The sequence below is a fragment of the Anomalospiza imberbis genome, unplaced genomic scaffold (assembly GCF_031753505.1).
Source record: "Anomalospiza imberbis isolate Cuckoo-Finch-1a 21T00152 unplaced genomic scaffold, ASM3175350v1 scaffold_836, whole genome shotgun sequence".
NCBI classification, from domain to species: Eukaryota; Metazoa; Chordata; class Aves; order Passeriformes; family Viduidae; genus Anomalospiza; species Anomalospiza imberbis.
In genome coordinates, this window is record NW_027100454.1 from 17,032 (window position 1) to 43,350 (window position 26,319).

Sequence of the window (26,319 nt, forward strand, 5' to 3'; positions counted from 1 at the left end):
GGGAAGTCTCTCCACCCCTCAGCCGGGCTGGCACCATCCTCGTGCCAGGGATTTGGGGTTCCCTGCCATCCTCACGCCCTGGCACGAGTGGCAATCGGGACGTGGCCACCACTAGCCCAGGTGGGGCTCATCTGCTGGACTTCCGGTGGCCACAGCAACAGGAGAAGCGCTGGGAAGTCTCTGCTAGGGAACGTTCCAGCACTCCTCAGCCAGGCTGGCACCATCCTTTAGGAGTCCCTGGCACCCTGGCAAGGGTGGCAGTCAGGATGTGGCCACCACTAGCCAAGGTGGGGCTTGTCCAGGGGGGTTCTGGTGGCCACAGCAACAGGAGAAGCGCTGGGAAGTCTCTGCCAGGGAACGTTCCAGCACTCCTCAGCCAGGCTGGCACCGTCCGTTGGGGGTCCCTGGCACCCTGGCACGGGTGGCAATGGGGAAGTGGCCACCACGAGCCCGGGATGGGCCACCCCAGGGGTTTGGGGTCAGTAGAAGTGCCAAATAGCAACAAAGTTTCTTTTTGCTTTGAAGACTTTGTCCCCATTTAATTGTGTCAAAAAGCCTGTTCATTTCTAACAGGATTATAAATATTAAGTTCTTCACCCAGGTGGCTCCAGCGGCGCCTCCACTGCGGGGACAGGGATTGGGGTTTGGGGTTTGGGGATTGGGGACAGGGATTGGGGTTTGGGGACAGGGATTGGGGTTTGGGGTTTGGGGACAGGGATTGGGGTTTGGGGTTTGGGGACAGGGATTGGGGTTTGGGGTTTGGGGTTTGGGGACAGGGATTGGGGTTTGGGGTTTGGGGACAGGGATTGGGGTTTGGGGTTTGGGGTTTGGGGACAGGGATTGGGGTTTGGGGTTTGGGGTTTGGGGACAGGGATTGGGGTTTGGGGTTTGGGGACAGGGGTTTGGGGTTTGGGGACAGGGATTGGGGTTTGGGGTTTGGGGATTGGGGACAGGGATTGGGGTTTGGGGTTTGGGGTTTGGGGACAGGGATTGGGGTTTGGGGACAGGGATTGGGGTTTGGGGACAGGGATTGGCGTTTGGGGTTTGGGGACAGGAGTTTGGGGTTTGGGGACAGGTTTTGGGGTTTGGGGACAGGAGTTTGGGGTTTGGGGTTTGGGGACAGGGATTGGGGTTTGGGGACAGGGATTGGGGTTTGGGGAGTTTGGGGTTTGGGGACAGGAGTTTGGGGTTTTTCCCATTTTCCCCCAAATCCCTGCTGCTCCCCCAAACCCTGGCTCATTTTCCCCCAAACCCAGGCTCAGTTTCCCCCAAACCCAGGCTCAGTTTCCCTCAAACCCTGGCTCAGTTTCCCCCAAACCCTGGCTCAGTTTCCCCCAAACCCAGGCTCAGTTTCCCCCAAACCCTGGCTCAGTTTCCCCCAAACCCAGGCTCAGTTTCCCCCAAACCCCACTGACTTCCCGGCAGCCTCAGGTTGTCCACCACGGGCAGGAAAACTTCCCGATCCCGTTTTTCCTCCTCCGGCGTCCGCTCCACCGTCAGCTGGTACAGCTTCAGCGAGATGATGTCGTGGTTGTCTGCAAAAAACACCCCAAATCCACTGGGGAACCCCAAATCCACTGGGGAATCCCACCTGGAGCCCCCAAATCCACTGGGGAATCCCAAATCCACTGGGGAATCCCACCTGGAACCCCCAAATCCACTGGGGAATCCCAAATCCACTGGAGAATCCCCAAATCCACTGGAGAATCCCACCTGGAACCCCCAAATCCACTAGGGAACCCCAAATCCACTGGGGAACCCCAAATCCACTGGGGAATCCCACCTGGAGCCCCCAAATCCCACTGGGAACACCCAAATCCACTGGGGAACCCCAAATCCATTCAAGAATCCCACCTGGAACCCCCAAATCCACTGGGGAACCCCAAATCCACTGGAGAATCCCACCTGGAACACCCAAATCCACTGGGGAACCCCAAATCCACTGGGGAATCACACCTGGAACCCCCAAATCCACTGGGGAACCCCAAATCCACTGGGGAATCCCACCTGGAACCCCCAAATCCCACCTGGAATCCCCAAATCCACTGGGGAATTCCACCTGGAACCCCCAAATCCACTGGAGAATCCCACCTGGAGCCCCCAAATCCCACCTGGAACCCCCAAATCCACTCGGGAATTCCACCTGGAGCCCCCAAATCCCACCTGGAACCCCCAAATCCCACCTGGAGCCCTCAAATCCCACCTGGAGCCCCCAAATCCACTGGGGAACCCAAAATCCACTGGGGAATCCCACCTGGAGCCCCCAAATCCCACTGGGAACACCCAAATCCACTGGGGAACCCCAAATCCACTGGGGAATCCCAAATCCATTCAAGAATCCCACCTGGAGCCCCCAAATCCATTGAGGGACCCCAAATCCACTCGGGATCCCCCTCCGGCCGTACCTGACAGGTCCCCGGTGACCGAGGACGTCCCGAAGTAGTAGCCACGGGGCAACCGCACGCCGGGCACGTCGATGCAATCCCGCCACTCGTGCTTGCCGTCGATGTCGATCAGCACCTGCCGAGGAACAACCCGAGCACCTCCCAGGGCTTAAACCTGGCTTAACAACTAAAGCTGGGTTCAAAGTTTAGGGTTAGGATGGGAGGATGTGGAGGGTTTGAAGGTTTTGGTGTTGGTAGGTGCTGGCGCTCAAGAGGACGCGGCGCTGGGGATGAAGGCGTGGAGAAGGGAATCCCAAATCCACTCCGGAATCCCGAACCCACTCAGGAATCCCACCGGGAACGCTCAAATCCCACATGGAGCCTCGAAATCCACTCAGGAATCCCAACTGGAACCTCCAAACCCACCCAGATCCCACCTGGAACCCTCAATCCACTCAAGAATCCAACCAGGAGACCCCAGATCCGCTCAGGAACCCCAAATCCACTCAGGAATCCCAACTGGAACCTCCAAACCCATCCAGATCCCACCTGGAATCCCCAAATCCACTCAGGAATCCCACCTGGACCATTCAAATCCACTCAGAAACACCAAATCCACTCTGGGATCCCAACTGGAACCTCCAAACCCACCCAGATCCCACCTGGAACCCTCAAATCCTACCTGGAACCCCCAAATCCACTCTGGAATCCCAACTGGAACCTCCAAACCCACCCAGATCCCACCTGGAACCCTCAATCCACTCAAGAATCCAACCAGGAGACCCCAGATCCGCTCAGGAACCCCAAATCCACTCAGGAATCCCAACTGGAACCTCCAAACCCATCCAGATCCCACCTGGAATCCCCAAATCCACTCAGGAATCCCACCTGGACCATTCAAATCCACTCAGAAACACCAAATCCACTCTGGGATCCCAACTGGAACCTCCAAACCCACCCAGATCCCACCTGGAACCCTCAAATCCTACCTGGAACCCCCAAATCCACTCTGGAATCCCAACTGGAACCTCCAAACCCACCCAGATCCCACCTGGAACCCTCAATCCACTCAAGAATCCAACCAGGAGACCCCAGATCCGCTCAGGAACCCCAAATCCACTCAGGAATCCCAACTGGAACCTCCAAACCCATCCAGATCCTACCTGGAACCCTCAATCCACTCAAGAATCCAACCAGGAGACCCCAGATCTGCTCAGGAACCCCAAATCCATTCTGGAATCCCAACTGGAACCTCCAAACCCACCCAGATCCCACCTGGAACCCTCAAATCCCACCTGGAACCCTCAAATCCACTCTGGGATCCCACCTGGAACCTCCAAACCCTCCCAGATCCCACCTGGAACCCCCAAACCCACCCAGGTCCCACCTGGAACCCTCAAATCTACTCTGGGATCCCACCTGGAACCTCCAAACCCACCCAGGTCCCACCTGGAACCCTCAAATCCCACCTGGAACCCTCAAATCTACTCTGGGATCCCACCTGGAACCTCCAAACCCTCCCAGGTCCCACCTGGAACCCCCAAATCCACTCTGGGATCCCACCTGGAACCTCCAAACCCACACAGATCCCACCTGGAACCCCCAAATCCACTCTGGGATCCCACCTGGAACCTCCAAACCCACACAGGTCCCACCTGGAACCCTCAAATCCACTCAGGAATCCCACCTGGACCATTCAAATCCACTCAGAAACACCAAATCCACTCTGGGATCCCACCTGGAACCTCCAAACCCACCCAGGTCCCACCTGGAACCCTCAAATCCCACCTGGAACCCCCAAATCCACTCTGGGATCCCACCTGGAGCCCTCCAAACCCACCCAGGTCCCACCTGGAACCCTCAAATCCCACCTGGAACCCCCAAATCCACTCTGGGATCCCACCTGGAGCCCTCCAAACCCACCCAGGTCCCACCTGGAACCCCCAGGTCCCCTCGGGAGGGCGATCCCCCCGCCGTGGCCGTCCCGAACTGACCGTGAGCCTCCTCTTGACGTAGCGGATGACCAGGAAGGTGTCGTGGTTGAGGTTGCGCACCATGGCGGTGCAGCCGCCCAGCTCGGTGGGGCGCCCGTCGCGGTCGTGGTCGTAGGTCAGCGAGCCGTTGTTCACCATGGCCGAGATGTAGGGGAACACGCGCTGCCCGTGGTGGGGGAAAAGCAGGGGTTGGGATGTGGGAGGTGGTTTGGGATCGCGGGGAGACGCCGGGAAGGAGAGGTGGGGTGGGGCTGGAGTTGTTCGCCCCACGAGTCAGCTCGGTGGAAGAGCAGAGTGAGCCCAGAGTGCTCCAACCGCGATCCCAAAGTCCTCCAAGCAACGTGGGAATGATCCCAAAGTCCTCCAAGGAACATGGGAATGATCCCAAAGTCCTCCAAGCGACATGGGAATGAGCCCAAAGTCCTCCAAGCAACATGGGAATGAGCCCAAAGTCCTCCACCCCACAGGGATCTGCTCAACACAACCTGGGAATGGTCCCAAAGTTCTCCAACCAACACTGCTTGGAGATCCCAAACTCCTTCACCCCTCAGGGATCTGCTCAACACAACCTGGGAATGGTCCCAAAGTTCTCCAACCAACACTGCTTGGAGATCCCAAACTCCTTCACCCCTCAGGGATCTGCTCCAACCAACACTGGAACAATCCCAAACTCCTTCACCCCTCAGGGATCTGCTCAACACAACCTGGCAATGATCCTGAAGTTCTCCAATCAACATGGGAATGATCCCAAAGTCCTCCACCCCACAGGGATCTGCTCAACACAACCTGGAAATGGTCCCAAAGTTCTCCAAGAAACATGGGAATGATCCCAAAGTCCTCCAACCAACATGGGAATGATCCCAAAGTCCTCCACCCCACAGGGATCTGCTCAACACAACCTGGGAATGGTCCTAAAGTTCTCCAACCAACACTGCTTGGAGATCCCAAACTCCTTCACCCCTCAGGGATCTGCTCCAACCAACACTGGAACGATCCCAAACTCCTTCACCCCTCAGGGATCTGCTCAACACAACCTGGGAATGATCCCAAAGTTCTCCAACCAACATGGGAATGATCCCAAAGTCCTCCACCCCACAGGGATCTGCTCAACACAACATGGGAATGATCCCAAAGTTCTCCAACCAACACTGGAACGATCCCAAACTCCTTCACCCCTCAGGGATCTGGTCAGTGAAAGAGCAGAGTGATCCCAAAATTCTCCATCCACGATCCCAAAGTCCTTCAAGCAATGTGGGAACAATCCCAAACTCCACCCCTCAGGGATCTGCTCAACACAACCTGGGAATGATCCCAAAGTTCTCCAAGAAACATGGGAATGATCCCAAAGTTCTCCAAGCAAAACTGCTTGGAGATCCCAAACTCCTCCCCCCACAGGGATCTGCTCAAAACCACACTGGAATGATCCCAAAGTCCTTCAAGCAACGTGGGAACGATCCCAAACTCCTTCACCCCTCAGGGATCTGGTCAGTGAAAGAGCAGAGTGATCCCAAAGTTCTCCATCCACGATCCCAAAGTCCTTCAAGCAATGTGGGAATGATCCCAAAGCCCTTCACCCCACAGGGATCTGCTCAACACAACCTGGGAATGATCCTCAAGTTCTCCAACCAACATGGGAATGATCCCAAAGTCCTTCATCCCAAATAACCTGCTCCAGAAGACACTGGCACCATCCTGCTCCACCCTCTGGATCTCAAACTCCAAAAATCTCCTCAGAAACCACCGGGATGACCCCAAACTCCATCCCTGTGGGTCCCAAACCTCAAAAATCTCCTCAGAAACCACCAGGATCCATCCCCATGGATCCCAAACCCAAAAATCTGCTCAGAAACCACCGGGATGACCCCAAACTCCATCCCTGTGGGTCCCAAACCCCAAAAAATCTCCTCAGAAACCACCAGGATCCAACCCCATGGATCCCAAACCCCAAAAATCTCCTCAGAAACCACCAGGATCCATCCCCATGGATCCCAAACCCCAAAAATCTCCTCAGAAACCACCAGGATCCAACCCCATGGATCCCAAACCCCAAAAATCTCCTCAGAAACCACCAGGATCCATCCCCATGGATCCCAAACCCCAAAAATCTCCTCAGAAACCACCAGGATCCAACCCCATGGATCCCAAACCCCAAAAATCTGCTCAGAAACCACCGGGATGACCCCAAACTCCATCCCTGTGGGTCCCAAACCCCAAAAATCTCCTCAGAAACCACCAGGATCCATCCCCATGGATCCCAAACCCCAAAAATCTCCTCAGAAACCACCAGGATCCATCCCCATGGATCCCAAACCCCAAAAATCTCCTCAGAAACCACCAGGATCCAGCCCCATGGATCCCAAACCCCAAAAATCTCCTCAGAAACCACCGGGATGACCCCAAACTCCATCCCTGTGGGTCCCAAACCCCAAAAATCTCCTCAGAAACCACCGGGATGACCCCAAACTCCATCCCTGTGGGTCCCAAACCCCAAAAATCTCCTCAGAAACCACCAGGATCCATCCCCATGGATTCCCAAACCCCAAAAATCTCCTCAGAAACCACCGGGATGACCCCAAACTCCATCCCCATGGATCCCAAACCCCAAAAATCTCCTCAGAAACCACTGGGATGACCCCAAACTCCATCCCCATGGATCCCAAACCCCAAAAATCTCCTCAGAAACCACTGGGATGACCCCAAACTCCATCCCTGTGGGTCCCAAACCTCAAAAATCTGCTCAGAAACCACCGGGATGACCCCAAACTCCATCCCTGTGGGTCCCAAACCCCATAAATCTGCTCAGAAACGGGGGAACGGGGAATTCCAGGTGGGACAGCAGGAGGCAGTACCTGGTTTCCAGGGCTGTACCTCCTCTTCTGAGCCTGCCCTCCAGGATTAGCACAAAGCAAGAGAGAGCAACACGGTCACAGAGCCCGGCAGGGCCCAAAATCCCGGAAAATTCCCCCCGGAACCGAGTCCAGCAGGGTCCAAAATCCTGGAAAATTTCCTCTTTCTCCTTTTTGGAGCTCTTTTTGATCTTCTAGAGGTCTTTTTGTCCTGCTGGAGGCTCCTTTTGGAGCTCTTCTTGACCTTTTTGGAGCTGTTTTTGACCTTTTTGGAGCTCTTTTGACCTTTTTGGAGCTCTTTTGACCTTTTTGGAGATCTTTTTGGAGCTCTTTTTGATGTTTTGGACCTCTTTTTGATCTTTGGACCTCTTTTTCTCCTTTCTGGAGCTCTTTTTGTCCTTTTGGAGCTCTTTTTGACCTTTTTGGAGATCTTTTACCCTTTTTTTGGAGCTCTTTTTGACCTTTTTGGAGATCTTTTACCTTTTTTGGAGTTCTTTTTGACCTTTTTGGAGATCTTTATGATCTTTTGGACCTCTTTTTGTCTTTTTTGGAGACTTTTTGTCTTTTTGGAGTTCTTTTGGTCCTTTTGGAGCTCTTTTTGACCTTTTCCAAGACCAGGCTGGACAGGGCTTGGAGCACCTTGGGACACTGGAAGATGTCCCTACCCAAGTGGTGGCATTTGTCCCAAAGTCCCCTCCAGCTGGATTTTTCCCCACTTTTCCACAGGAATGACACCAAAAAACCAGGAAATGTGACATCTTTTAGACCTTTCCGAGAGGCAGAGCAAGGAAAAGCTCCTCAGCTTCTACTCCAGCTTTACTCACACCCTACTCCTGGTGGACATGGCACCACCAGCTCAGCTCGAAAATCCTCTCCCAATCCCCCTGACCAAAAAATATTTGGAAAAGGAATGGGAAGAGGAGGAAGAGGAGGAGGAGGAGGAAGGAGCTCTGAGGATGAAGAGCTGCGTGTGACACTGGTGGGTCTCACCTCCTGCTGCTTCTCCTCGTTGGGATACGTGTCCACGAACACTCCCAGCCCCAGGAAGTTGTCCTTGCTCCCAAAAACAGGTCCTGGAAGGGAAAGGAAAAGTTGGGAAGCTCAGGGAAGACGTTTGTCACTTGTTTGGGAAGGTCCTCAAGGACCATCCAGTCCCATCTGTGTGGATGTTCTCCATGAGACCAGGTTGCTCCAGGTCCTGTCCAAGGTGTCCCCAAAGCCCTGTCCAAGGCGTCCCCCAAGTCCAGGTAACTCCAAGCCCTGTCCAAGGTGTCCCAGGTGTCCCCAAGCCCTGTCTAAGGTGTCCCCCAAAGTCCAGGTACCTCCAAGCCCTGTCCAAGGTATCCCAGGTGTCCCCAGGCCCTATCCAAGGTGTCCCCAAGCTCTGTCCAAGGTGTCCCAGGTGTCCCCAAAGCCCTGTCCAAGATGTCCCCCAAGTCTAGGTTCCTCCAAGCCCTGTCCAGGTATCCCCAAGCCCTATCCAAGGTGGCCCCAGTGTCCCCAAGCCCTGTCCCAGGTGTCCCCAAGCCCTGTCCAAGGTGTCCCAGGTGTCCCAGGTGTCCCCAAGCCCTGTCCAAGGTGTCCCAGGTGTCCCAGGTGTCCCCAAGCCCTGTCCAAGGTGTCCAAGGTGGCCCCAGTGTCCCCAAGCCCTGTCCCAGGTGTCCCCAAGCCCTGTCCAAGGTGTCCCAGGTGTCCCAGGTGTCCCCAAGCCCTGTCCAAGGTGTCCAAGGTGTCCCAGGTGTCCCCAAGCCCTGTCCAAGGTGTCCCGGGTGTCCCCACGCCCTGTCCCAGGTGTCCTCACACCCTGTCCAAGGTGTCCCCACACCCTGTCCAAGGTGTCCCCGGTGTCCCCAAGCCCTGTCCAAGGTGTCCCCGGTGTCCCCACGCCCTGTCCCAGGTGTCCCCCAGGTCTAGGTTCCTCCAAGCCCTGTCCAAGGTGTTCCCAAAGCCCTATCCAAGGTGTCCAAGGTGTCCTCAAGCCCTGTCCAAGGTGTCCCAGGTGTCCCCACGCCCTGTCCAAGGTGTCCCGGGTGTCCCCACGCCCTGTCCAAGGTGTCCCAGGTGTCCCCAAGCTCTGTCCAAGGTGTCCCAGGTGTCCCCAAGCCCTGTCCAAGGTGTTCCCAAAGCCCTATCCAAGGTGTCCAAGGTGTCCCCAAGCCCTGTCCAAGGTGGCCCAGGTGTCCCCACGCCCTGTCCCAGGTGTGCCAGGTGTCCCCACGCCCTGTCCCAGGTGTCCCCACGCCCTGTCCAAGGTGTCCCGGGTGTCCCCACGCCCTGTCCCAGGTGTCCAAGGTGTCCCAGGTGTCCCCACGCCCTGTCCAAGGTGTGCCAGGTGTCCCCACGCCCTGTCCCAGGTGTCCCCAGGCCCTGTCCAAGGTGTCCAAGGTGTCCCAGGTGTCCCCACGCCCTGTCCCAGGTGTCCCCAGGCCCTTTTCCCGAGGCAGGGACGGCGTTTACCCGGCTGCATCCTGTCCTTGGTGTACCAGATGGCGAAACCGTCTCCGTTGAGGTTCTTCTTGCCTTGCCCGTGGATCTTGAAGTGCACCTGCATCTCCCAATCCCGCAGGTAACAGGGCTGGGAGAGAGGGGAAAAAACCGGGAAATTCAGGAATCCCTCATTCCCTAATTCCACATCCACCATCCCCTGGGCTCCCTTCAGCGGATCGTGGAGAATCAATCCCAAAAAAAATCGCTAATTCCAGGAGATTGGTCGTCAGCCGAGGGCTGCCCACCAACAAAGTCAACGTTCGCACCCGGGAAAGCAGCAGGAAAACGTCAAGAGCAGCCGCTAATTGCAATCGTTAATTAGCTGCCAATTAATTCCGTGCTCTGAGGGAGTCACAGAGGTTTTTTGGGAGCTGGAATTCCAAGGGGAAATCGTCCCTCGGTGTTTTAGAGGAATAAGAGTTGAGCGTTCTCCAGGATTGTTTCCCAAACCGACGCGGAGCATAGTTCTGAAATCCACGGATTTCATCAAATCATGGAATTCTTGGGGTTGGAAAACATCATGGAACCACGGAATCATGGAATTCTTTGGAAAACATGGAATCACGGAATTCTTGGGGCTGGAAAACATCGTGGAACCATGGAATTCTTTGGAAAACATCATGGAACCCTAGAATCGTGGAATTCTTGGGTTGGAAAACATCATGGAACCATGGAATTCTTTGGAAAACATCATGGAACCATAGAATTCTTTGGAAAACATGGAAACACGGAATTCTTGGGCTTGGAAAACATCATGGAACCACGGAATCATGGAATTCTTGGGTTGGAAAACATCATGGAACCATGGAATTCTTTGGAAAACATCATGGAACCATAGAATCGTGGAATTCTTGGGTTGGAAAACATCGTGGAACCATGGAATTCTTTGGATTGCAAAAAATCACGGAATCACGGAATTCTTTGGGTCTGAAAACATAACGGAATGATGGAATTCTTTGGAAAACATCATGGAATGGTGTAATTCTTTGGAAAACATCATGGAATGATGGAATTCTCTGGGTCGGAAAACATCATCCAGTTCAGGCCCCGCCAAATTCCCAGGGGAATTCCCGGGGGGGCTCAGCTCTTGGATGGAAAATGGGGAAGTGCTGAAAGCTCCTCATGGTCCCTCCAGCCCATCCCAATTTCCTCTTTGGGAATCCCATTCCCTCTCTGGGAAACTCATTCCCACTCTGGGAACCCAATTCCCACTTTGGGAATCCCATTCCCACTCTGGGAATCCCTCTCCCGACCCTCTCCCTCTCCTAACCCTGCCCCAGTCCCAGTCTTGATCCCAGTCTTGATCCCGACCCTCTCCCGCCCCAGTCCCAATCCTGACTCTCTCCCCCATCCCATGGATCCCATCCCGTGGATCCCATCCCATGGATCCCATTCCATTGATCCCATCCCATGGATCCCATCCCATTCCATCCCATCCCATGGATCCCATCCCATGGATCCCATCCCATCCCATCCCATGGATCCCATTCCATCCCATCCCCTGGATCCCATCCCATCCCATGGATCCCATCCCATGGATCCCATCCCATCCCATGGATCCTATCCCGTGGATCCCATCCCAGGGATCCCATTCTGTGGATCCCATCCCTTGGATCCCATCCCGTGGATCCCATCCCATCCCATCCCATCCCGTGGATCCCATCCCATGGATCCCATCCCATTGATCCCATCCCATGGATCCCATCCCATGGATCCCATTCCATCCCATCCCATGGATCCCATCCCATGGATCCCATCCCATGGATCCCATCCCGTGGATCCCATCCCATGGATCCCATCCCATGGATCCCATCCCGTGGATCCCATCCCATGGATCCCATTCCATCCCATCCCATGGATCCCATCCCATGGATCCCACCCCATGGATCCCATCCCGTGGATCCCATCCCATCCCATCCCGTGGATCCCATCCTATCCCATGGATCCCATCCCATCCCATGGATCCCATCCCATGGATCCCATCCCGTGGATCCCATCCCATGGATCCCATCCCATCCCATGGATCCCATCCCATGGATCCCATCCCATCCCATGGATCCCATCCCGTGGATCCCATCCCATGGATCCCATCCCATCCCATGGATCCCATCCCATCCCCTGGATCCCATCCCATGGATCCCATCCCATGGATCCCATCCCATCCCATGGATCCTATCCCGTGGATCCCATCCCAGGGATCCCATTCTGTGGATCCCATCCCTTGGATCCCATCCCGTGGATCCCATCCCATCCCATCCCATCCCGTGGATCCCATCCCATGGATCCCATCCCATGGATCCCATCCCATCCCATGGATCCCATCCCATCCCATGGATCCCATCCCATGGATCCCATCCCATGGATCCCATCCCATCCCATGGATCCCATCCCATGGATCCCATCCCATCCCATGGATCCCATCCCATGGATCCCCCAGGTCCCCTCAGCCCCAATCCCAACCCTATCCCCTCTTTCACTCTGGTCCTTGTCCCACCTTGTCCCGACCCCAACCCTCTCCCCGCCCCATCCCAGCTCCCCCTCCGTTCCCGACCCTCTCCCCGGTTCCCTCATTCCCGACCCTCTCCCCGGTTCCCTCCGTTCCCGTCCCTCTCCCCGGTTCCCCCCGTTCCCATCCCTCTCCCCGGTTCCCTCCGTTCCCGTCCCTCTCCCCGGTTCCCTCATTCCCGACCCTCTCCCCGGTTCCCCTCATTCCCGACCCTCTCCCCGGTTCCCTCATTCCCGTCCCTCTCCCCGGTTCCCCACGTTCCCGTCCCTCTCCCCGGTTCCCTCATTCCCGACCCTCTCCCCGGTGCCCCCCGCTCACCACCCGGTTCCACACGGCTCCCTGCTTGCTCTGCACGTCGGGGGTGAGGCGGATGAACTGGGTCATGACCATGGCGTTGCCCAGCAGGTCCCACAGCCCCGAGCTGGCCGAGCCCACACCTGCGGCCCACACGCACCGTCGGTACCGGACACCGGGCACCGCGCACCGGGCACCGGCCGCCAGCACCGCCCGCCCTCCCCGCTCACCCTGGTACGGTTTGGACAGCGAGTGCTCGCGTTTGAGGTGCTCCTCGGTCTGCTCGGCCGCCGTCCCGCCGAGCCCCAGCACCACGGCCAGCAGGGCCAGCCCGGCCCGCCACCGGCCCGCCGCCGCCATCTTCCGCCGCCGCGCCGCGGCCCGCCCCGCGCGCCCATTGGGTGGCTTGCCTCGCTGTTCCCGCCCACTGGCGGGAGTACGGCTGATGATTGGTCCATTGAGCTGTCTGTCAGCTGGATGCGCGAGGGGGTTGATGGGCAGTGTAGTTTCGGCGCCTGGCGATGGCAGCCGTCACTGAGCTGGGTGACCTCCCTTCTCCCGGGTCCTGGAGCCACTCCAGGGCTCCTGGTGCCACTCCAGGGCTCCTGGTGCCACCTCCTGAGGTCCTGGTGCCACCTCCTGAGGTCCTGGTGCCACCTCCAGGGCTCCTGGTGCCACCCCCAGGGCTCCTGGTGCCACCTCCTGAGGTCCTGGTGCCACCTCCAGGGCTCCTGGTGCCACCCCCAGGGCTCCTGGTGCCACCTCCAGGGCTCCTGGTGCCACCCCCTGAGGTCCTGGAGCCACTCCAGGGCTCCTGGTGCCACCCCCAGGGCTCCTGGTGCCACCCCCTGAGGTCCTGGAGCCACTCCAGGGCTCCTGGTGCCACCTCCAGGGCTCCTGGTGCCACCCCCTGAGGTCCTGGTGCCACCCCCTGAGGTCCTAATGCCACCCCCTGAGGTCCTGGTGCCATCTCCAGGGCTCCTGGTGCCACCTCCAGGGCTCCTGCAGCCACTCCAGGGCTCCTGGTGCCACCCCCTGAGGTCCTGGTGCCACCTCCAGGGCTCCTGGTGCCACCCCCTGAGGTCCTGGTGCCACCTCCAGGGCTCCTGGTGCCACCCCCAGGGCTCCTGGTGCCACCTCCTGAGGTCCTGGTGCCACCGCCAGGGCTCCTGGTGCCACCCCCAGAGGTCCTGCAGCCACTCCAGGGCTCCTGGTGCCACCCCCAGGGCTCCTGGTGCCACCCCCTGAGGTCCTGGTGCCACCTCCAGGGCTCCTGGTGCCACCCCCTGAGGTCCTGGTGCCACCTCCAGGGCTCCTGGTGCCACCCCCAGGGCTCCTGGTGCCACCCCCTGAGGTCCTGGTGCCACCTCCAGGGCTCCTGGTGCCACCCCCTGAGGTCCTGGTGCCACCTCCAGGGCTCCTGGTGCCACCCCCAGGGCTCCTGGTGCCACCCCCTGAGGTCCTGGTGCCACCTCCAGGGCTCCTGGTGCCACCTCCAGGGCTCCTGGTGCCACCCCCTGAGGTCCTGGTGCCACCCCCAGGGCTCCTGGAGCCACTCCAGGGCTCCTGGTGCCACCCCCTGAGGTCCTGGTGCCACCCCCTGAGGTCCTGGTGCCACCCCCAGGGCTCCTGGTGTCCCCAAGTCCTGGTGCCACCCCAGGTCCTGGGGGGCGTGGCCACGTGCAAATTCCGATAGGGGCGTGGCTTACCGTATGATGTCACAAATAGGCGTGATCAAATAGATGTGTTTGCCTGGGGCGTGGCCACGAGTGACGTCACCACGCCGTTGCCCCCCCCCCCCCCCCCCTAAAATCGCTTCTTCCGGCTGCGGGGTGTGACGTCATTTTACTTCTGGGGCGAGGCCAGAGCGTCCCTCCCCCTGCTGGCTCCTGCTCCGTGTGTGACGTCACCAATGGGGGCGTGGCCACACGGTTCCGCCCCTCCGCTAGCTCACCTCCCGCGCGTGACGTCACCCGCGGGCGTGACCTCACCGACCCCTCACGGGCGTGCCCGGAGTGACGTCACCCGCGCGGGGGGGGGTGGGCGTGTCCTCGCCGGGCAGAGCGTGGGTGGGGCGCCGCGTGACGTCACCGCGTAGGCGCGTCCGCCCGTGCGTGACGCTCCCGCCAGTGCCCAACATGGCGGCGGGCGGCGGCGGCGGCGGCACCGCCGGCGGCTGCGGGGGGGCGCCGCTCTCGCCGGGCCCGTTCCTGCCGCCGCTGCTGCTGCTGCCGCTGCTGCTGGCGCTGCCCGGCGCCGCCGTGCCCGCGGCCGACACCGTCGTGCTGGGGCTGCGCCTGGAGGAGAGCACCAAACCGGCGGCGGCGGCGGCGGCGGCGGCGGCGGGGGCGGCGGCGGGGCCGGCCGAGCGCGGGCCTATCCGCCTCACGGAAGGCAGCGAGGCCTTGCTGCGCCTCTACGGGCTGGGGCTGGGCCCCGGCGCCGCCGAGCGCGTGGCCTTCGCCGAGCTGCGGCCGGGCGGCAACGCCTCGAGCGGCAACGCCACGTGCCAGGAGCGCTCGCAGGACCTGGTGGTGCGGCCCGGCCCCGCCGAGCCCCGCGACACCTCGGCCCTGCTCCGGGTGCGGGTGCAGCCGCTGCGCAAGGACGAGAGGGCCAAGACCTACGTGCTGTGCTCGCAGCGCCGGCCGGGCCAGCCCTGGCTGCCGCACCAAGGGCCCGACGGGCACGTGCTGGTGCTGGAGGAGAAGAAGTCGCTGCTGCCGCTGTGGCTGCAGGTGATTCTGATCGCGGGCTTGCTGGTGCTGTCGGGGATGTTCAGCGGGCTCAATTTGGGCTTGATGGCCCTGGACCCCATGGAGCTGAGGATCGTGCAGAACTGCGGCACCGACAAGGAGAAGCGTTACGCCCGCCGGATCGAGCCCATCCGCAGGAAAGGGAATTACCTGCTCTGCTCGCTGCTGCTGGGCAACGTGCTGGTCAACACCACGCTGACCATCCTGCTGGACGACCTCATCGGCTCCGGCATCGGCGCCGTGGTGGCCTCCACCATCGGCATCGTCATCTTCGGCGAGATCGTGCCGCAGGCGCTGTGCTCGCGGCACGGGCTGGCCGTGGGCGCCAACACCATCGTGGTCACCAAGTTCTTCATGCTGGTGACCTTCCCGCTGTCCTACCCCATCAGCAAGCTCCTGGACTGCGTCCTGGGCCAGGAGATCGGCACCGTCTACAACCGGGAGAAGCTGGTGGAGATGCTGAAGGTGACGGAGCCCTACAACGACCTGGTGAGGGAGGAGCTCAACATGATCCAGGGAGCGCTGGAGCTGCGCACCAAGACGGTGGAGGACGTGATGACGCCGCTGCAGAACTGCTTCATGATCAACAGCGACGCCATCCTGGACTTCAACACCATGTCGGAGATCATGGAGAGCGGCTACACGCGCATCCCGGTCTACGAGGACGAGAGGTCCAACATCATGGACATCCTCTACGTCAAGGACCTGGCCTTCGTGGACCCCGACGACTGCACGCCCCTCAAGACCATCACCAAGTTCTACAACCACCCCGTGCACGTGGTGTTCCACGACACCAAGCTGGACGCCATGCTGGAGGAGTTCAAAAAGGGTGAGGAGGGGCTCGTGGAGGTGCTGGAAGGGAAATTCCAGCGGGGTTTTGCTCTCCAGGGACGGAGCTGGCCATGCCAGAGTGGCCACGACCCCAGGGGAACGAGTGACAGCAGCTCGGGGACAGGCAGGGGGTCACCAACTTTAAGGTTCCTTCCAACCCCAAACCATTCCAGGATTCCACGTTCCGGTTTAGGTGGGGTTTTGGGAAGGAAAGTCCCAAATTTGGGGATTGTGATTTTCTGCATTTAGAGCTTTCCCATGCCAGGAATGTTTTCTTTGCTTTTAATGCTTAGCCCTGGAGGTTTTTGGAGAATGGGGGGGTCACCAAATTTAAGGTTCCTTCCAACCCAAACCATTCCAGGATTCCACGTTCTGGTTTAGGTGGGATTTTGGGAAGGAAAGTCCCAAATTTGAGGAATTTGGTCTCATGGATTTGGAGCTGGAGCTTTCCCATGCCAGGAATGCTTTCCTTGTTTTTAATGCTTAGCCCTGGAGGTTTTTGGAGAATGGGGAGATCACCAAATTTAAGGTTCCTTCCAACCCCAAACCATTCCAGGATTCCATGTTCCGGTTTAGGTGGGATTTTGGGAAGGAAAGTCCCAAATTTGGGGATTGTGATCTTCTGGATTTAGAGCTTTCCCATGCCAGGAATCCTTTCTTTGTTTTTAATGCTTAGCCCCGGAGTTTTTTGGAGAATGGGGAGATCACCAACTTTAAGGTTCCTTCCAACCCCAAACCTTTCCAGGATTCCACGTCCCGGTTTAGGTGGGATTTTGGGAAGGAAAGTCCCAAATTTGGGGATTGTGATCTTCTGCATTTAGAGCTTTCCCATGCCAGGAATGCTTTCCTTGCTTTTAATGCTTAGCCCTGAATTTTTTGGAGAATGCTGGAGAATCTCTGGGCTCCCTCAATTTGGGTTTGGCTCCTTCCTCCACGCTGGAGCTGGCAACAGCCAGGGCTGCTCGGAGCTGGCTCCATCCTCATCCTCATCCTTGCTCTGCTTCCCAAAAATCGGCAGCAGGAGGAGGAGCGAGGTGCGGGAAAGCTCCCAGGTGGGATTTGCCCTTTTTAGGGTCTTTTCCTAAAGATTTCCAGCCCAACCCTGCAGTTCCTGTGGGATGTGGGAAGCTCCCAGGTGGGATTTGCCCTTTTTAGGGTTTTTTCCCAAGTTTTTCCAGCCCAACCCTGCAGTTCCTGTGGGATTTGCCCTTTTTAGGGTTTTTTCCCAAGGTTTTCCAGCCCGACCCTGCAGTTCCTGTGGGATTTACCTGTTTTAGGGTTTTTTCCCAAGTTTTTCCAGCCCAACCCTGCAGTTCCTGTGGGATGTGGGAAGCTCCCAGGTGGGATTTGCCCTTTTTAGGGTCTTTTCCCAGCCCACCCTCCCCACTTCCTTTGGGATGAAGGAAATCTCCCGGCTGTGACCCCGGGCTCAGCTTTGTGCCACATTCCAGGGACATCCAGGGATTCCCAAACCCCTCCAGGCGTGGGGGAACATTTGGGAGATGCTGTCCCAGTCCAGCCCAGTTCCCAAAACCAGTGAGTGCTGAGTTGCTGCTGGGGCTGGGCTGATCCTGGCTGCTGGCAGAGGCTTTCCCTGCCCCGATCCTGATTAAGGGATTTAGGCTCCCTCCTTCCTTCCGGGCACAAATCCCAGCCCTGTTATTTTTCCAACGGGAATTTGCGGGCTTGGGGTTCTGGAGGTGAGCCCCGCAAATTCCTGCTGGATTCGGGACCTCGTTGACCCGGTCAGGAGCTGGAGGAGAGGCGGGAGAGGGAATAATTAAGTGGTTGTGCTAATTGTGGGGTTTGAGCTGTGCCCCGCCCCGGGGCTGTGGGAATGTCACAGGTGCTGCCCTTGGGGTGACAAATTCCCACATTTTCCTGTTTCGAGGCTTTGAGTGGGGAATTTCCTTCTGGAGCTGGGCTGGGAGAGCTGGGAGTGTTCACCTGGAGAGGGGAAATTCCAGGGAGAGCTGGGAATGTTCACCTGGAGAAGGAAAGGGTTCAGGAGAGCTGGGAATGTTCACCTGGAGAAGGGAAGGATCCAGGAGAGCTGGGAATGTTCACCTGGAGAGGGGAAATTCCAGGGAGAGCTGGGAATGTTCCCCTGGAGAAGGGAAGGGTCCAGGAGAGCTGGGAATGTTCCCCTGGAGAAGGAAAGGGTCCAGGAGAGCTGGGAATGTTCATCTAGAGAAGGAAAGGATCCAGGAGAGCTGGGAATGTTCACCTGGAGAGGGGAAATTCCAGGAGAGCTGGGAATGTTCCCCTGGAGAAGGGAAGGCTCCAGGAGAGCTGGGAATGTTCCCTGGAGAAGGGAAATTCCAGGGAGAGCTGGGAATGTTCCCCTGGAGAAGGAAAGGATCCAGGAAAGCTGGGAATGTTCACCTGGAGAAGGGAAGGGTCCAGGGAGAGCTGGGAATGTTCCCCTGGAGAGGGGAAATTCCAGGGAGAGATGGGAATGTTCATCTGGAGAAGGAAGGGATCCAGGAGAGCTGGGAATGTTCCCTGGAGAGGGGAAATTCCAGGGAGAGCTGGGAATGTTCATCTGGAGAGGGGAAATTCCAGGGAGAGCTGGGAATGTTCATCTGGAGAAGGAAGGGATCCAGGAGAGCTGGGAATGTTCCCTGGAGAGGGGAAATTCCAGGGAGAGCTGGGAATGTTCATCTGGAGAAGGAAGGGATCCAGGAGAGCTGGGAATGTTCCCCAGGAGCCACCATGGACAGCGGGAGATGTCCCCTGCCCATGGAGCCCTAAGGTCCCTCCCTGCCACCCCAGCATTCCATGACCACCCCCTGGGGACCTCCCTGTCCCTCAGGATGTTCCTCCCGGAGCCCATTTTGGGTTCCTGGGGTGTGTCCCCCGTTTGGTGACCCCAGCGTGGCCTCGGCGGTGCCCTTTGGGCTGGCGGGGCCGTGTTTGCTCCGCCACGGCCGCTCCCTGTCCCGCTCGTCCCGCAGGGAGCAGCTCCTGACTCACCTGTCCCACCCCACCCCACCCAGGTGGCCTTTCTTCATAAAATCCTTCCTTCAGCCCTCCAGGCATCACCTTTTCCCAGCGCTGCGGGCGAGGGAGGAGGGGGGAAAAAACGGATCTGGGATCCCCTAAAATCCCCGATTTTCCTAATCAGCTAAAATTTCCCTAAAATCAGCTTTTCCCAGAGCGAGCAGGAGCCGGTGGCTGCCGGAATTAAAGAGTGGAGAACGTCAGGGAGGGAAGGTCTGGGGTGGAGATGGAGTGGGACATGGTGGGGACACTCAGGTGAGGAGGGAGAGGGGATTTGTTTTGGGATCAGGGCAGGCTTTGGGTGGAGATGGAGGTGGACATGGTGAGGACACTCAGGTGAGGAGGGAGAGGGGATTTGTTTTGGGATCAGGACAGGTTTGGGGTGGAGATGGAGTTTTGGGATCAGGGCAGGTTTGGGGTGGAGATGGAGCAGGATGAGGTGGGGACACTCCACTAAAACCTTGAGGAGAGAGAGGGGATTTATTTTGGGGTCAGGACAGGTTTGGGGTGGAGATGGACTTTTGGGATCAGGGCAGGTTTGGGGTGGAGATGGAGCAGGATGAGGTGGGGACACTCCACTAAAACCTTGAGGAGAGAGAGGGGATTTATTTTGGGGTCAGGACAGGTTTGGGATGGAGGTGGAGTTTTGGGATCAGGGCAGGTTTGGGGTGGAGATGGAGTTTTGGGATCAGGGCAGGTTTGGGGTGGAGATGGAGGGGGACACGGTGGGGACACTCAGGTGAGGAGGGAGAGGGGGTTTGTTTTGGGATCAGGGCAGGCTTTGGGTGGAGATGGAGGTGGACATGGTGAGGACACCCAGGTGAGGAGGGAGAGGGGATTTGTTTTGGGATCAGGGCAGGTTTGGGATGGAGATGGAGCAGGATGAGGTGGGGACACTCCACTAAAACCTTGAGGAGAGAGAGGGGATTTATTTTGGGGTCAGGACAGGTTTGGGGTGAAGGTGGACTTTTGGGATCAGGGCAGGTTTGGGGTGGAGAATGGAGCAGGATGAGGTGGGGACACCCAGGTGAGGAGGGAGAGGGGATTTATTTTGGGATCAGGACAGGTTTGGGGTGGAGATGGAGCAGGATGAGGTGGGGACACCCAGGTGAGGAGGGAGAGGGGATTTGTTTTGGGTTCAGGGCAGGTTTGGGGTGGAGATGGAGTTTTGGGATCAGGGCAGGTTTGGGGTGGAGATGGAGTTTTGGGATCAGGGCAGGTTTGGGGTGGAGATGGAGGTGGACACTCAGGTGAGGAGGGCGAGGGATTTGTTTTGGGTTCAGGGCAGGTTTGGGGTGGAGCTGAAATGTCCCCTCGGGGATGGCAGGGGGATCTGGGACAGGGACCTGGGGAAAGCCAGTTCCTGGTGGTGACGGTGACATCCCGGGAACGCCAGGCCCATCCCACATCTCAAGGTGCCTTCAGCCTCAGAGGCGCCTCTGCCCCAGCCTTAATGGGCTTAATTAGCGTCATTTGTCTTGGAGGTTTAATTAGGGTCATTTGTCTTGGAGGTTTAATTAGGGTCATTTGTCTTGGAGGTTTAATTAGGGTCATTACCCTGGGAGGGAGCCCAGCCCAAGGGCTCGTTTAGGTTTTAATGAGTTTATTGCTCCAGGGAGGGGCGGGATGGGCTGGGACATCTTGGGGACCTCGAAGGGTGGAGACATCCCAGGGCTGGGACATCCTGGGGACATCCCAGGGCTGGGACATCCAGGGGACATCCCAGGGCTGAGACATCCTGGGGACATCCCAGGGCTGAGACATCTTGGGGACATCCCAGGGCTGGGACATCTTGGGGACATCCCAGGGCTGGGGATGACCCCATGGTTGGGAGATCCTGGGGACATCCCAGGGCTGGGACATCTTGGGGTCCCCCCATGGCTGGGACATCCTGGGGACATCCCAGGGCTGAGACATCCTGGGGACATCCCAGGGCTGGGACATCTTGGGGACATCCCAGGGCTGGGGATGACCCCATGGTTGGGAGATCCTGGGGACATCCCAGGGCTGGGACATCTTGGGGTCCCCCCATGGCTGGGACATCCTGGGGACATCCCAGGGCTGAGACATCCTGGGGACATCCCAGGGCTGGGACATCCCATGGGCTGGGACATCATGGGGTTCCCCCATGGCTGGGACATCTTGGGGACATCAAAGGGTGGGGACGTCCCAGGGCTGGGACATCATGGGGTCCCCCCATGACGTCCTGGGATGTCCCCAGGGTGTCCCATTCCAACCCCACCCCGTGTCCACAGGGAAGTCCCACCTGGCCATCGTGCAGAAGGTGAACAACGAGGGCGAGGGCGACCCCTTCTACGAGGTGCTGGGGCTGGTGACGCTCGAGGACGTCATCGAGGAGATCATCAAGTCGGAGATCCTGGACGAGTCCGACACCTACAGTAGGTTTTGGGGCTCCGCCCCTCCCCGAAATCCCATTTGAGGGGGTTCCTGGTGGTCCCCCCGGAGGTGACCCCGCTGTTCCCCGCAGTTGACAACCGCAGCAGGAAGAGGGTGTGCAACCAGAAGAACCGACGGGACTTCTCGGCCTTCAAGGACCCCGACAACGAGCTGAAGGTCAAGGTGTCACCTCAACTCCTGCTGGCCGCCCACCGCTTCCTGTCCACCGGTCAGTTTGGATGTCCCAGGGCTGGCACATCCTGGGGACATCCCAGGGCTGGGACATCTTGGGGACTGAAGGATCTTGGAGCTGGAGGAGCTCACAAAGTCCTTGTGTCCCCTCTGGTCACTCCGAGCAGAAATTTTGGCTCTTGTCCCACTTTTTGGTGTGTCCATCCCACCCAAAATGGGAGGGGGCAAGGTTGGGGATGGGTGTCCTGGTCTCTTGGGTTTTGATGGCTTCTTTGGGACCTTTGGGATGGACATTCCAGTCCCCAGGGGTCTCCTAGACCATCCCGGGATGGGAATTCCAACCCCAAGGGTCTCCTAGACCATCCCAGGATGGGAATTCCAGTCCTTTGGGTCTCCTAGACCATCCCAGGATGGACATTCCAACTTCAAGGGTCTCCTAGGCCATCCCAGGGTGGGAATTCCAACCCCAAGGGTCTCCTAGACCATCCCAAGATGGACATCTGCTTCCACATGGAGGGATTAAATCCATCTCTGACCTTCTCCCCCCTCTCCAGAGGTGACCCTCTTCACCCCCAACTTCATCTCGGAGAAGATCCTGCTGCGGCTCCTCAAGTACTCGGACGTCATCCAGGAGCTGAAGTTCGACGAGGAGAACAAGAAGTCCCCGCGGCACTTCCTGTACTGCAAGAACAAAGCGGCCGACTACTTCATCCTCATCCTGCAGGTGATGGGGATTCCCGAGGGACCTCGGCCCGGGGGGTTGGGGCAATTCCCGTGGGATTTGGGCAATTCCTGTGGGACCTCAGAACTTGGGGTTTGGACAATTCCCGTGGGACCTCAGAACTTGGGGTTTGGACAATTCCCGTGGGATTTGCGTAATTCCTGTGGGACCTCGGAACTTGGGGTTTGGACAATTCCCGTGGGACCTCAGAACTTGGGGTTTGGACAATTCTGGTGGAATTCGGGCAATTCCCATGGGATCTCAGCACTTGGGATTTGGACAATTCCCGTGGGATCTTGTCCCTTGGGATTTGGGCAATTCCTGTGGGACCTCAGAACCTGGGGTTTGGACAATTCCCATCCCATGAGATTTGGACAATTCCCATAGGATCTCATCCCTTGGGATTTTGACAATTCCTGTGGGATATCATCCCTTGGGAATTGGACAATTCCAGTGGGATTTGGACAATTCCTATGGGATCTTGTCCCTTGGGATTTGAACAATTCCAGTGGAATTTGGACAATTCCCATGGGATTTGGAGAATTCCCATGGGATCTCAGCACTTGGGATTTGGACAATTCCCGTGGGATCTCCTCCCTTGGGAATCGAACAATTCCGGTGGGATTTGGACAATTCTTGTGGGATCTCATCCTGTAGGAGTTGGACAATTCCGGTGGGATTTGGGCAATTCCGTGGGATCTCATCCCTTGGGAATTGGACAATCCCATGGGATCTCATCCCTTGGGATCGGGACGTGGATCGACGTTGTTTTTCCCGGCAGGGCAAGGTGGAGGTGGAGGCGGGCAAGGAGTGCATGAAGTTCGAGGCGGGAGCCTTTTCCTACTACGGGGTGATGGCCCTGAGTCCTCCTCCTGGATCTGGTGAGCATCTCCAGAACCTTCCTGGGATCCTTGGGTCGGAGCTGCCGCCGGGAACGGGAGATTCCAGAGGTTCCAAATCCCAACAGTGTCCTGGGGACAACAGAGGTCCCCATGGAATCCTGGAATGGTTGGGAAGGACCTTAGGGCTCCATGGGCAGGGACATCTCCCACTGTCCATGGTGGCTCCAGCCTGGCCTTGGGGACACTTCCAGGGATTCCTGGGTCAGAGATGCCACCAGGAACGGGAGATTCCAGAGGTTCCAAATCCCAACAGTGTCCTGGGGACAACAGAGGTCCCCATGGAATCCTGGAATGGTTGGGAAGGACCTTAGGGCTCCATGGGCAGGGACATCTCCCGCTGTCCATGGTGGCTCCAGCCTGGCCTTGGGGACACTTCCAGGGATTCCTGGGTCAGAGATGCCACCAGGAACGGGAGATTCCAGAGGTTCCAAATCCCATCAGTGTCCTGGGGACAACAGAGGTCCCCATGGAATCCTGGAATGGTTGGGAGGGACCTTAGGGCTCCATGGGCAGGGACATCTCCCCCTGTCCATGGTGGCTCCAGCCTGGCCTTGGGGACACTTCCAGGGATTCCCGGGTCAGAGATGCCACCAGGAACGGGAGATTCCAGAGGTTCCAAATCCCATCAGTGTCCTGGGGACAACAGATGTCCTCATGGAATCCTGGAATGGTTGGGAAGGACCTTGGGGATCTTCCAGTGCCACCACTTAAAGCTTCCACTGTCCATGGTGGCTGCAGCCTGGCTTTGGACACTTCCAGGGGTTCCTGAGTGGGAGCTGCCACCAGGAACGGGAGATTCTGGGGGTTCCACAGCCCGTCCTAGGGACAACAGAGGTTTAGCTTTAACTTTAGGTTTAGGTTTAGGTTGGGATTCCAGGAGTTAAGCTCTTTTTCCCTGTGGAAAACGGGGTTCTTGTTAAACCTGCAACGTTAAAAAGAATTTAACGTTTTAGAATCCCACCCTAAAAACCTTAAATTTAGTTTATTAAACCTAAATCTAAACTTCAACCTAAACCCCCACGAGGCAATTCCAGAATCCCAAAGAATTCTGCCTTCACAACGGGGCGAAAAACACAAATTGAGGGGACGAGCTCTTCAGAGTCCACCCATGGGGAGCAAAACCGGGATGGGGAATGTCGGGAAAGACCCGAGGACGATCCCAACCCTTCCCAACCCCACAGAAATCCGTTCCCCGTCCCACATGAGCGGCCTGAACCGCTCGGCCTCGCTGAGCTACCACGAGCGCTCGGACTCGGGCTCGTCGCCGGTCAGCGGCAGCAACAACCAGCTCAACGCCGGCAGCGCCCAGTACGTGGCCGACTTCAGTGTCCGCGCCCTCACTGACCTCCAGTTCGTCAAGGTGAGCGTTCCCGGCCGGAATTGGGCCGGGAAAACTCTTCCCAACCCATGAGGGCCGGGAAAACCCTTTGGGATGGGATTCTAGACCCATCAGGGTCTGGAAAACACTTTGGGATGGGATTCCTGACCCATCACCCCATTCCCAACCCATCAGGGCTGGGAGAACCCTTTGGGATGGGATTCTAGACCCATCAGGGTCTGGAAAACACTTTGGAATGGAATTCCTGACCCATCACCCCATTCCCAACCCCATCAGGGCTGGGAGAAGCCTTTGGGATGGAATTCCTGACCCATCAGGGCTGGGAGAACTCTATGGGATGGGATTCCAGACCCATCACCCCATTCCCAACCCATCAGGTCGGGAGAACCCTTTGGGATGGGATTCCAGACCCATCACCCCATTCCCAACCCATCAGGGTCTGGAAAACCCTTTGGGATGGGATTCCCATCCCACTGGATCTTCTCGGATGGTTTGGGGTGGTTTGCGAAGAGCAAGCGGCTCTGACGGGGCTCGTTTTGGGGTCGTCTGGGATGGGAATTCCATCAATACCCCATTTTGGGATGGGAATTCCAACACTTTGTGTTCTCCTGCCCCTCTTGGGATGAGAATTCCATCAATACCCCATTTTGGGACGGGAATTCCATCCCTTTGTGGTCTCCTACCCCATTTTGGGACGGGAATTCCATCCCTTTGTGGTCTCCTACCCCATTTTGGGACGGGAATTCCATCCCTTTGTGGTCTCCTACCCCATTTTGGGACGGGAATTCCATCCCTTTGTGGTCTCCTGCCCCATTTGGGACGGGAATTCCACTAATACCCAATTTTGGGACGGCCAATTCCACAAGTACCCCATTTTGGGACGGGGAATTCCATCCCTTTGTGGTCTCCTGCCCCATTTTGGGACGGGAATTCCACTAATACCCCATTTTGGGACGGCCAATTCCACAAGTACCCCATTTTGGGACGGGAATTCGATCCCTTTGGGTTCTCCCACCCCATTTTGGGACGGCAATTCCACAAGTACCCCATTTTGGGACGGGAACTCCCGCCCTTTGCCCGCTCCCACGCCCGTCCCCGCCGCTCTCCCGGCGCAGATCACGCGGCAGGAGTACCAGAACGGGCTGCTGGCCTCGCGCATGGACAGCTGCCCCCAGTCCCCCGACAGCGCCGCCCCCAAAGCCGACGCCGCCATCCCGGAGAAGCCGGAGCCGCCGGCGCCGGCCGACGAGACCACGAGTTTGCTCAACGAGAGGAACTGCCTGAGCCGCCGGAGCAACCACAGTGGCCTGGAGAACTCCATCTGACCCCGGCCGCGCCGGCGCGCTCCGGCGTGCCCGGCGTGCCCGGTGCAGGGACCTTTGCCCGGTAGGATGAGCCGGTGGAGGAGGAGGAGGAGGAGGAGGAGGAGGAGGAGGCGCGGTGGGGATGGAGGAGCTGGGATTTGCTGCTGCTGCTGCTGCTGTTCCAGGCCGGCTCGGTTTGGGATGGACGGAGCGGCGCGGGGCGGCGCCGGCACCGCCGGCACGGCGCCGACGGCTCAGGGGAGCTTCGGGGTCTCGGTTTGCCGCCGTGGGGACCCTCGGGATGGAAATCCCAACCCTGCCAGGAATCCTGGGATGGACACCGCAGTCTTTCCAGGAATCCCA

The 26,319-nt window shown here is 58.1% G+C and overlaps 2 protein-coding genes across 2 annotated transcripts; one reads left to right on the top strand and one right to left on the bottom strand.

Moving 5' to 3' along the window:
* Positions 1-593: 593 nt before the first annotated feature.
* LOC137467879 (VIP36-like protein) lies at positions 594-12,898 on the bottom strand. Its single transcript, XM_068179293.1, has 9 exons — positions 12,742-12,898; positions 12,536-12,654; positions 9,682-9,799; positions 8,215-8,297; positions 7,228-7,260; positions 4,379-4,540; positions 2,406-2,520; positions 1,416-1,535; positions 594-622 (listed from the first exon to the last, which is right to left on the bottom strand). Exons 1-9 carry the CDS (start codon positions 12,869-12,871, stop codon positions 594-596), a joined length of 909 nt encoding a protein of 302 aa, XP_068035394.1. The 5' UTR covers positions 12,872-12,898.
* A 1,733-nt stretch (positions 12,899-14,631) lies between these two features.
* On the top strand, positions 14,632-26,118 carry CNNM4 (cyclin and CBS domain divalent metal cation transport mediator 4). The gene is made up of 7 exons (XM_068179294.1): positions 14,632-16,096; positions 21,357-21,500; positions 21,590-21,727; positions 22,245-22,414; positions 23,193-23,292; positions 24,495-24,673; positions 25,768-26,118. Exons 1-7 carry the CDS (start codon positions 14,650-14,652, stop codon positions 25,975-25,977), a joined length of 2,388 nt encoding a protein of 795 aa, XP_068035395.1. The 5' UTR covers positions 14,632-14,649; the 3' UTR covers positions 25,978-26,118.
* The last annotated feature ends 201 nt before the right edge of the window (positions 26,119-26,319 follow it).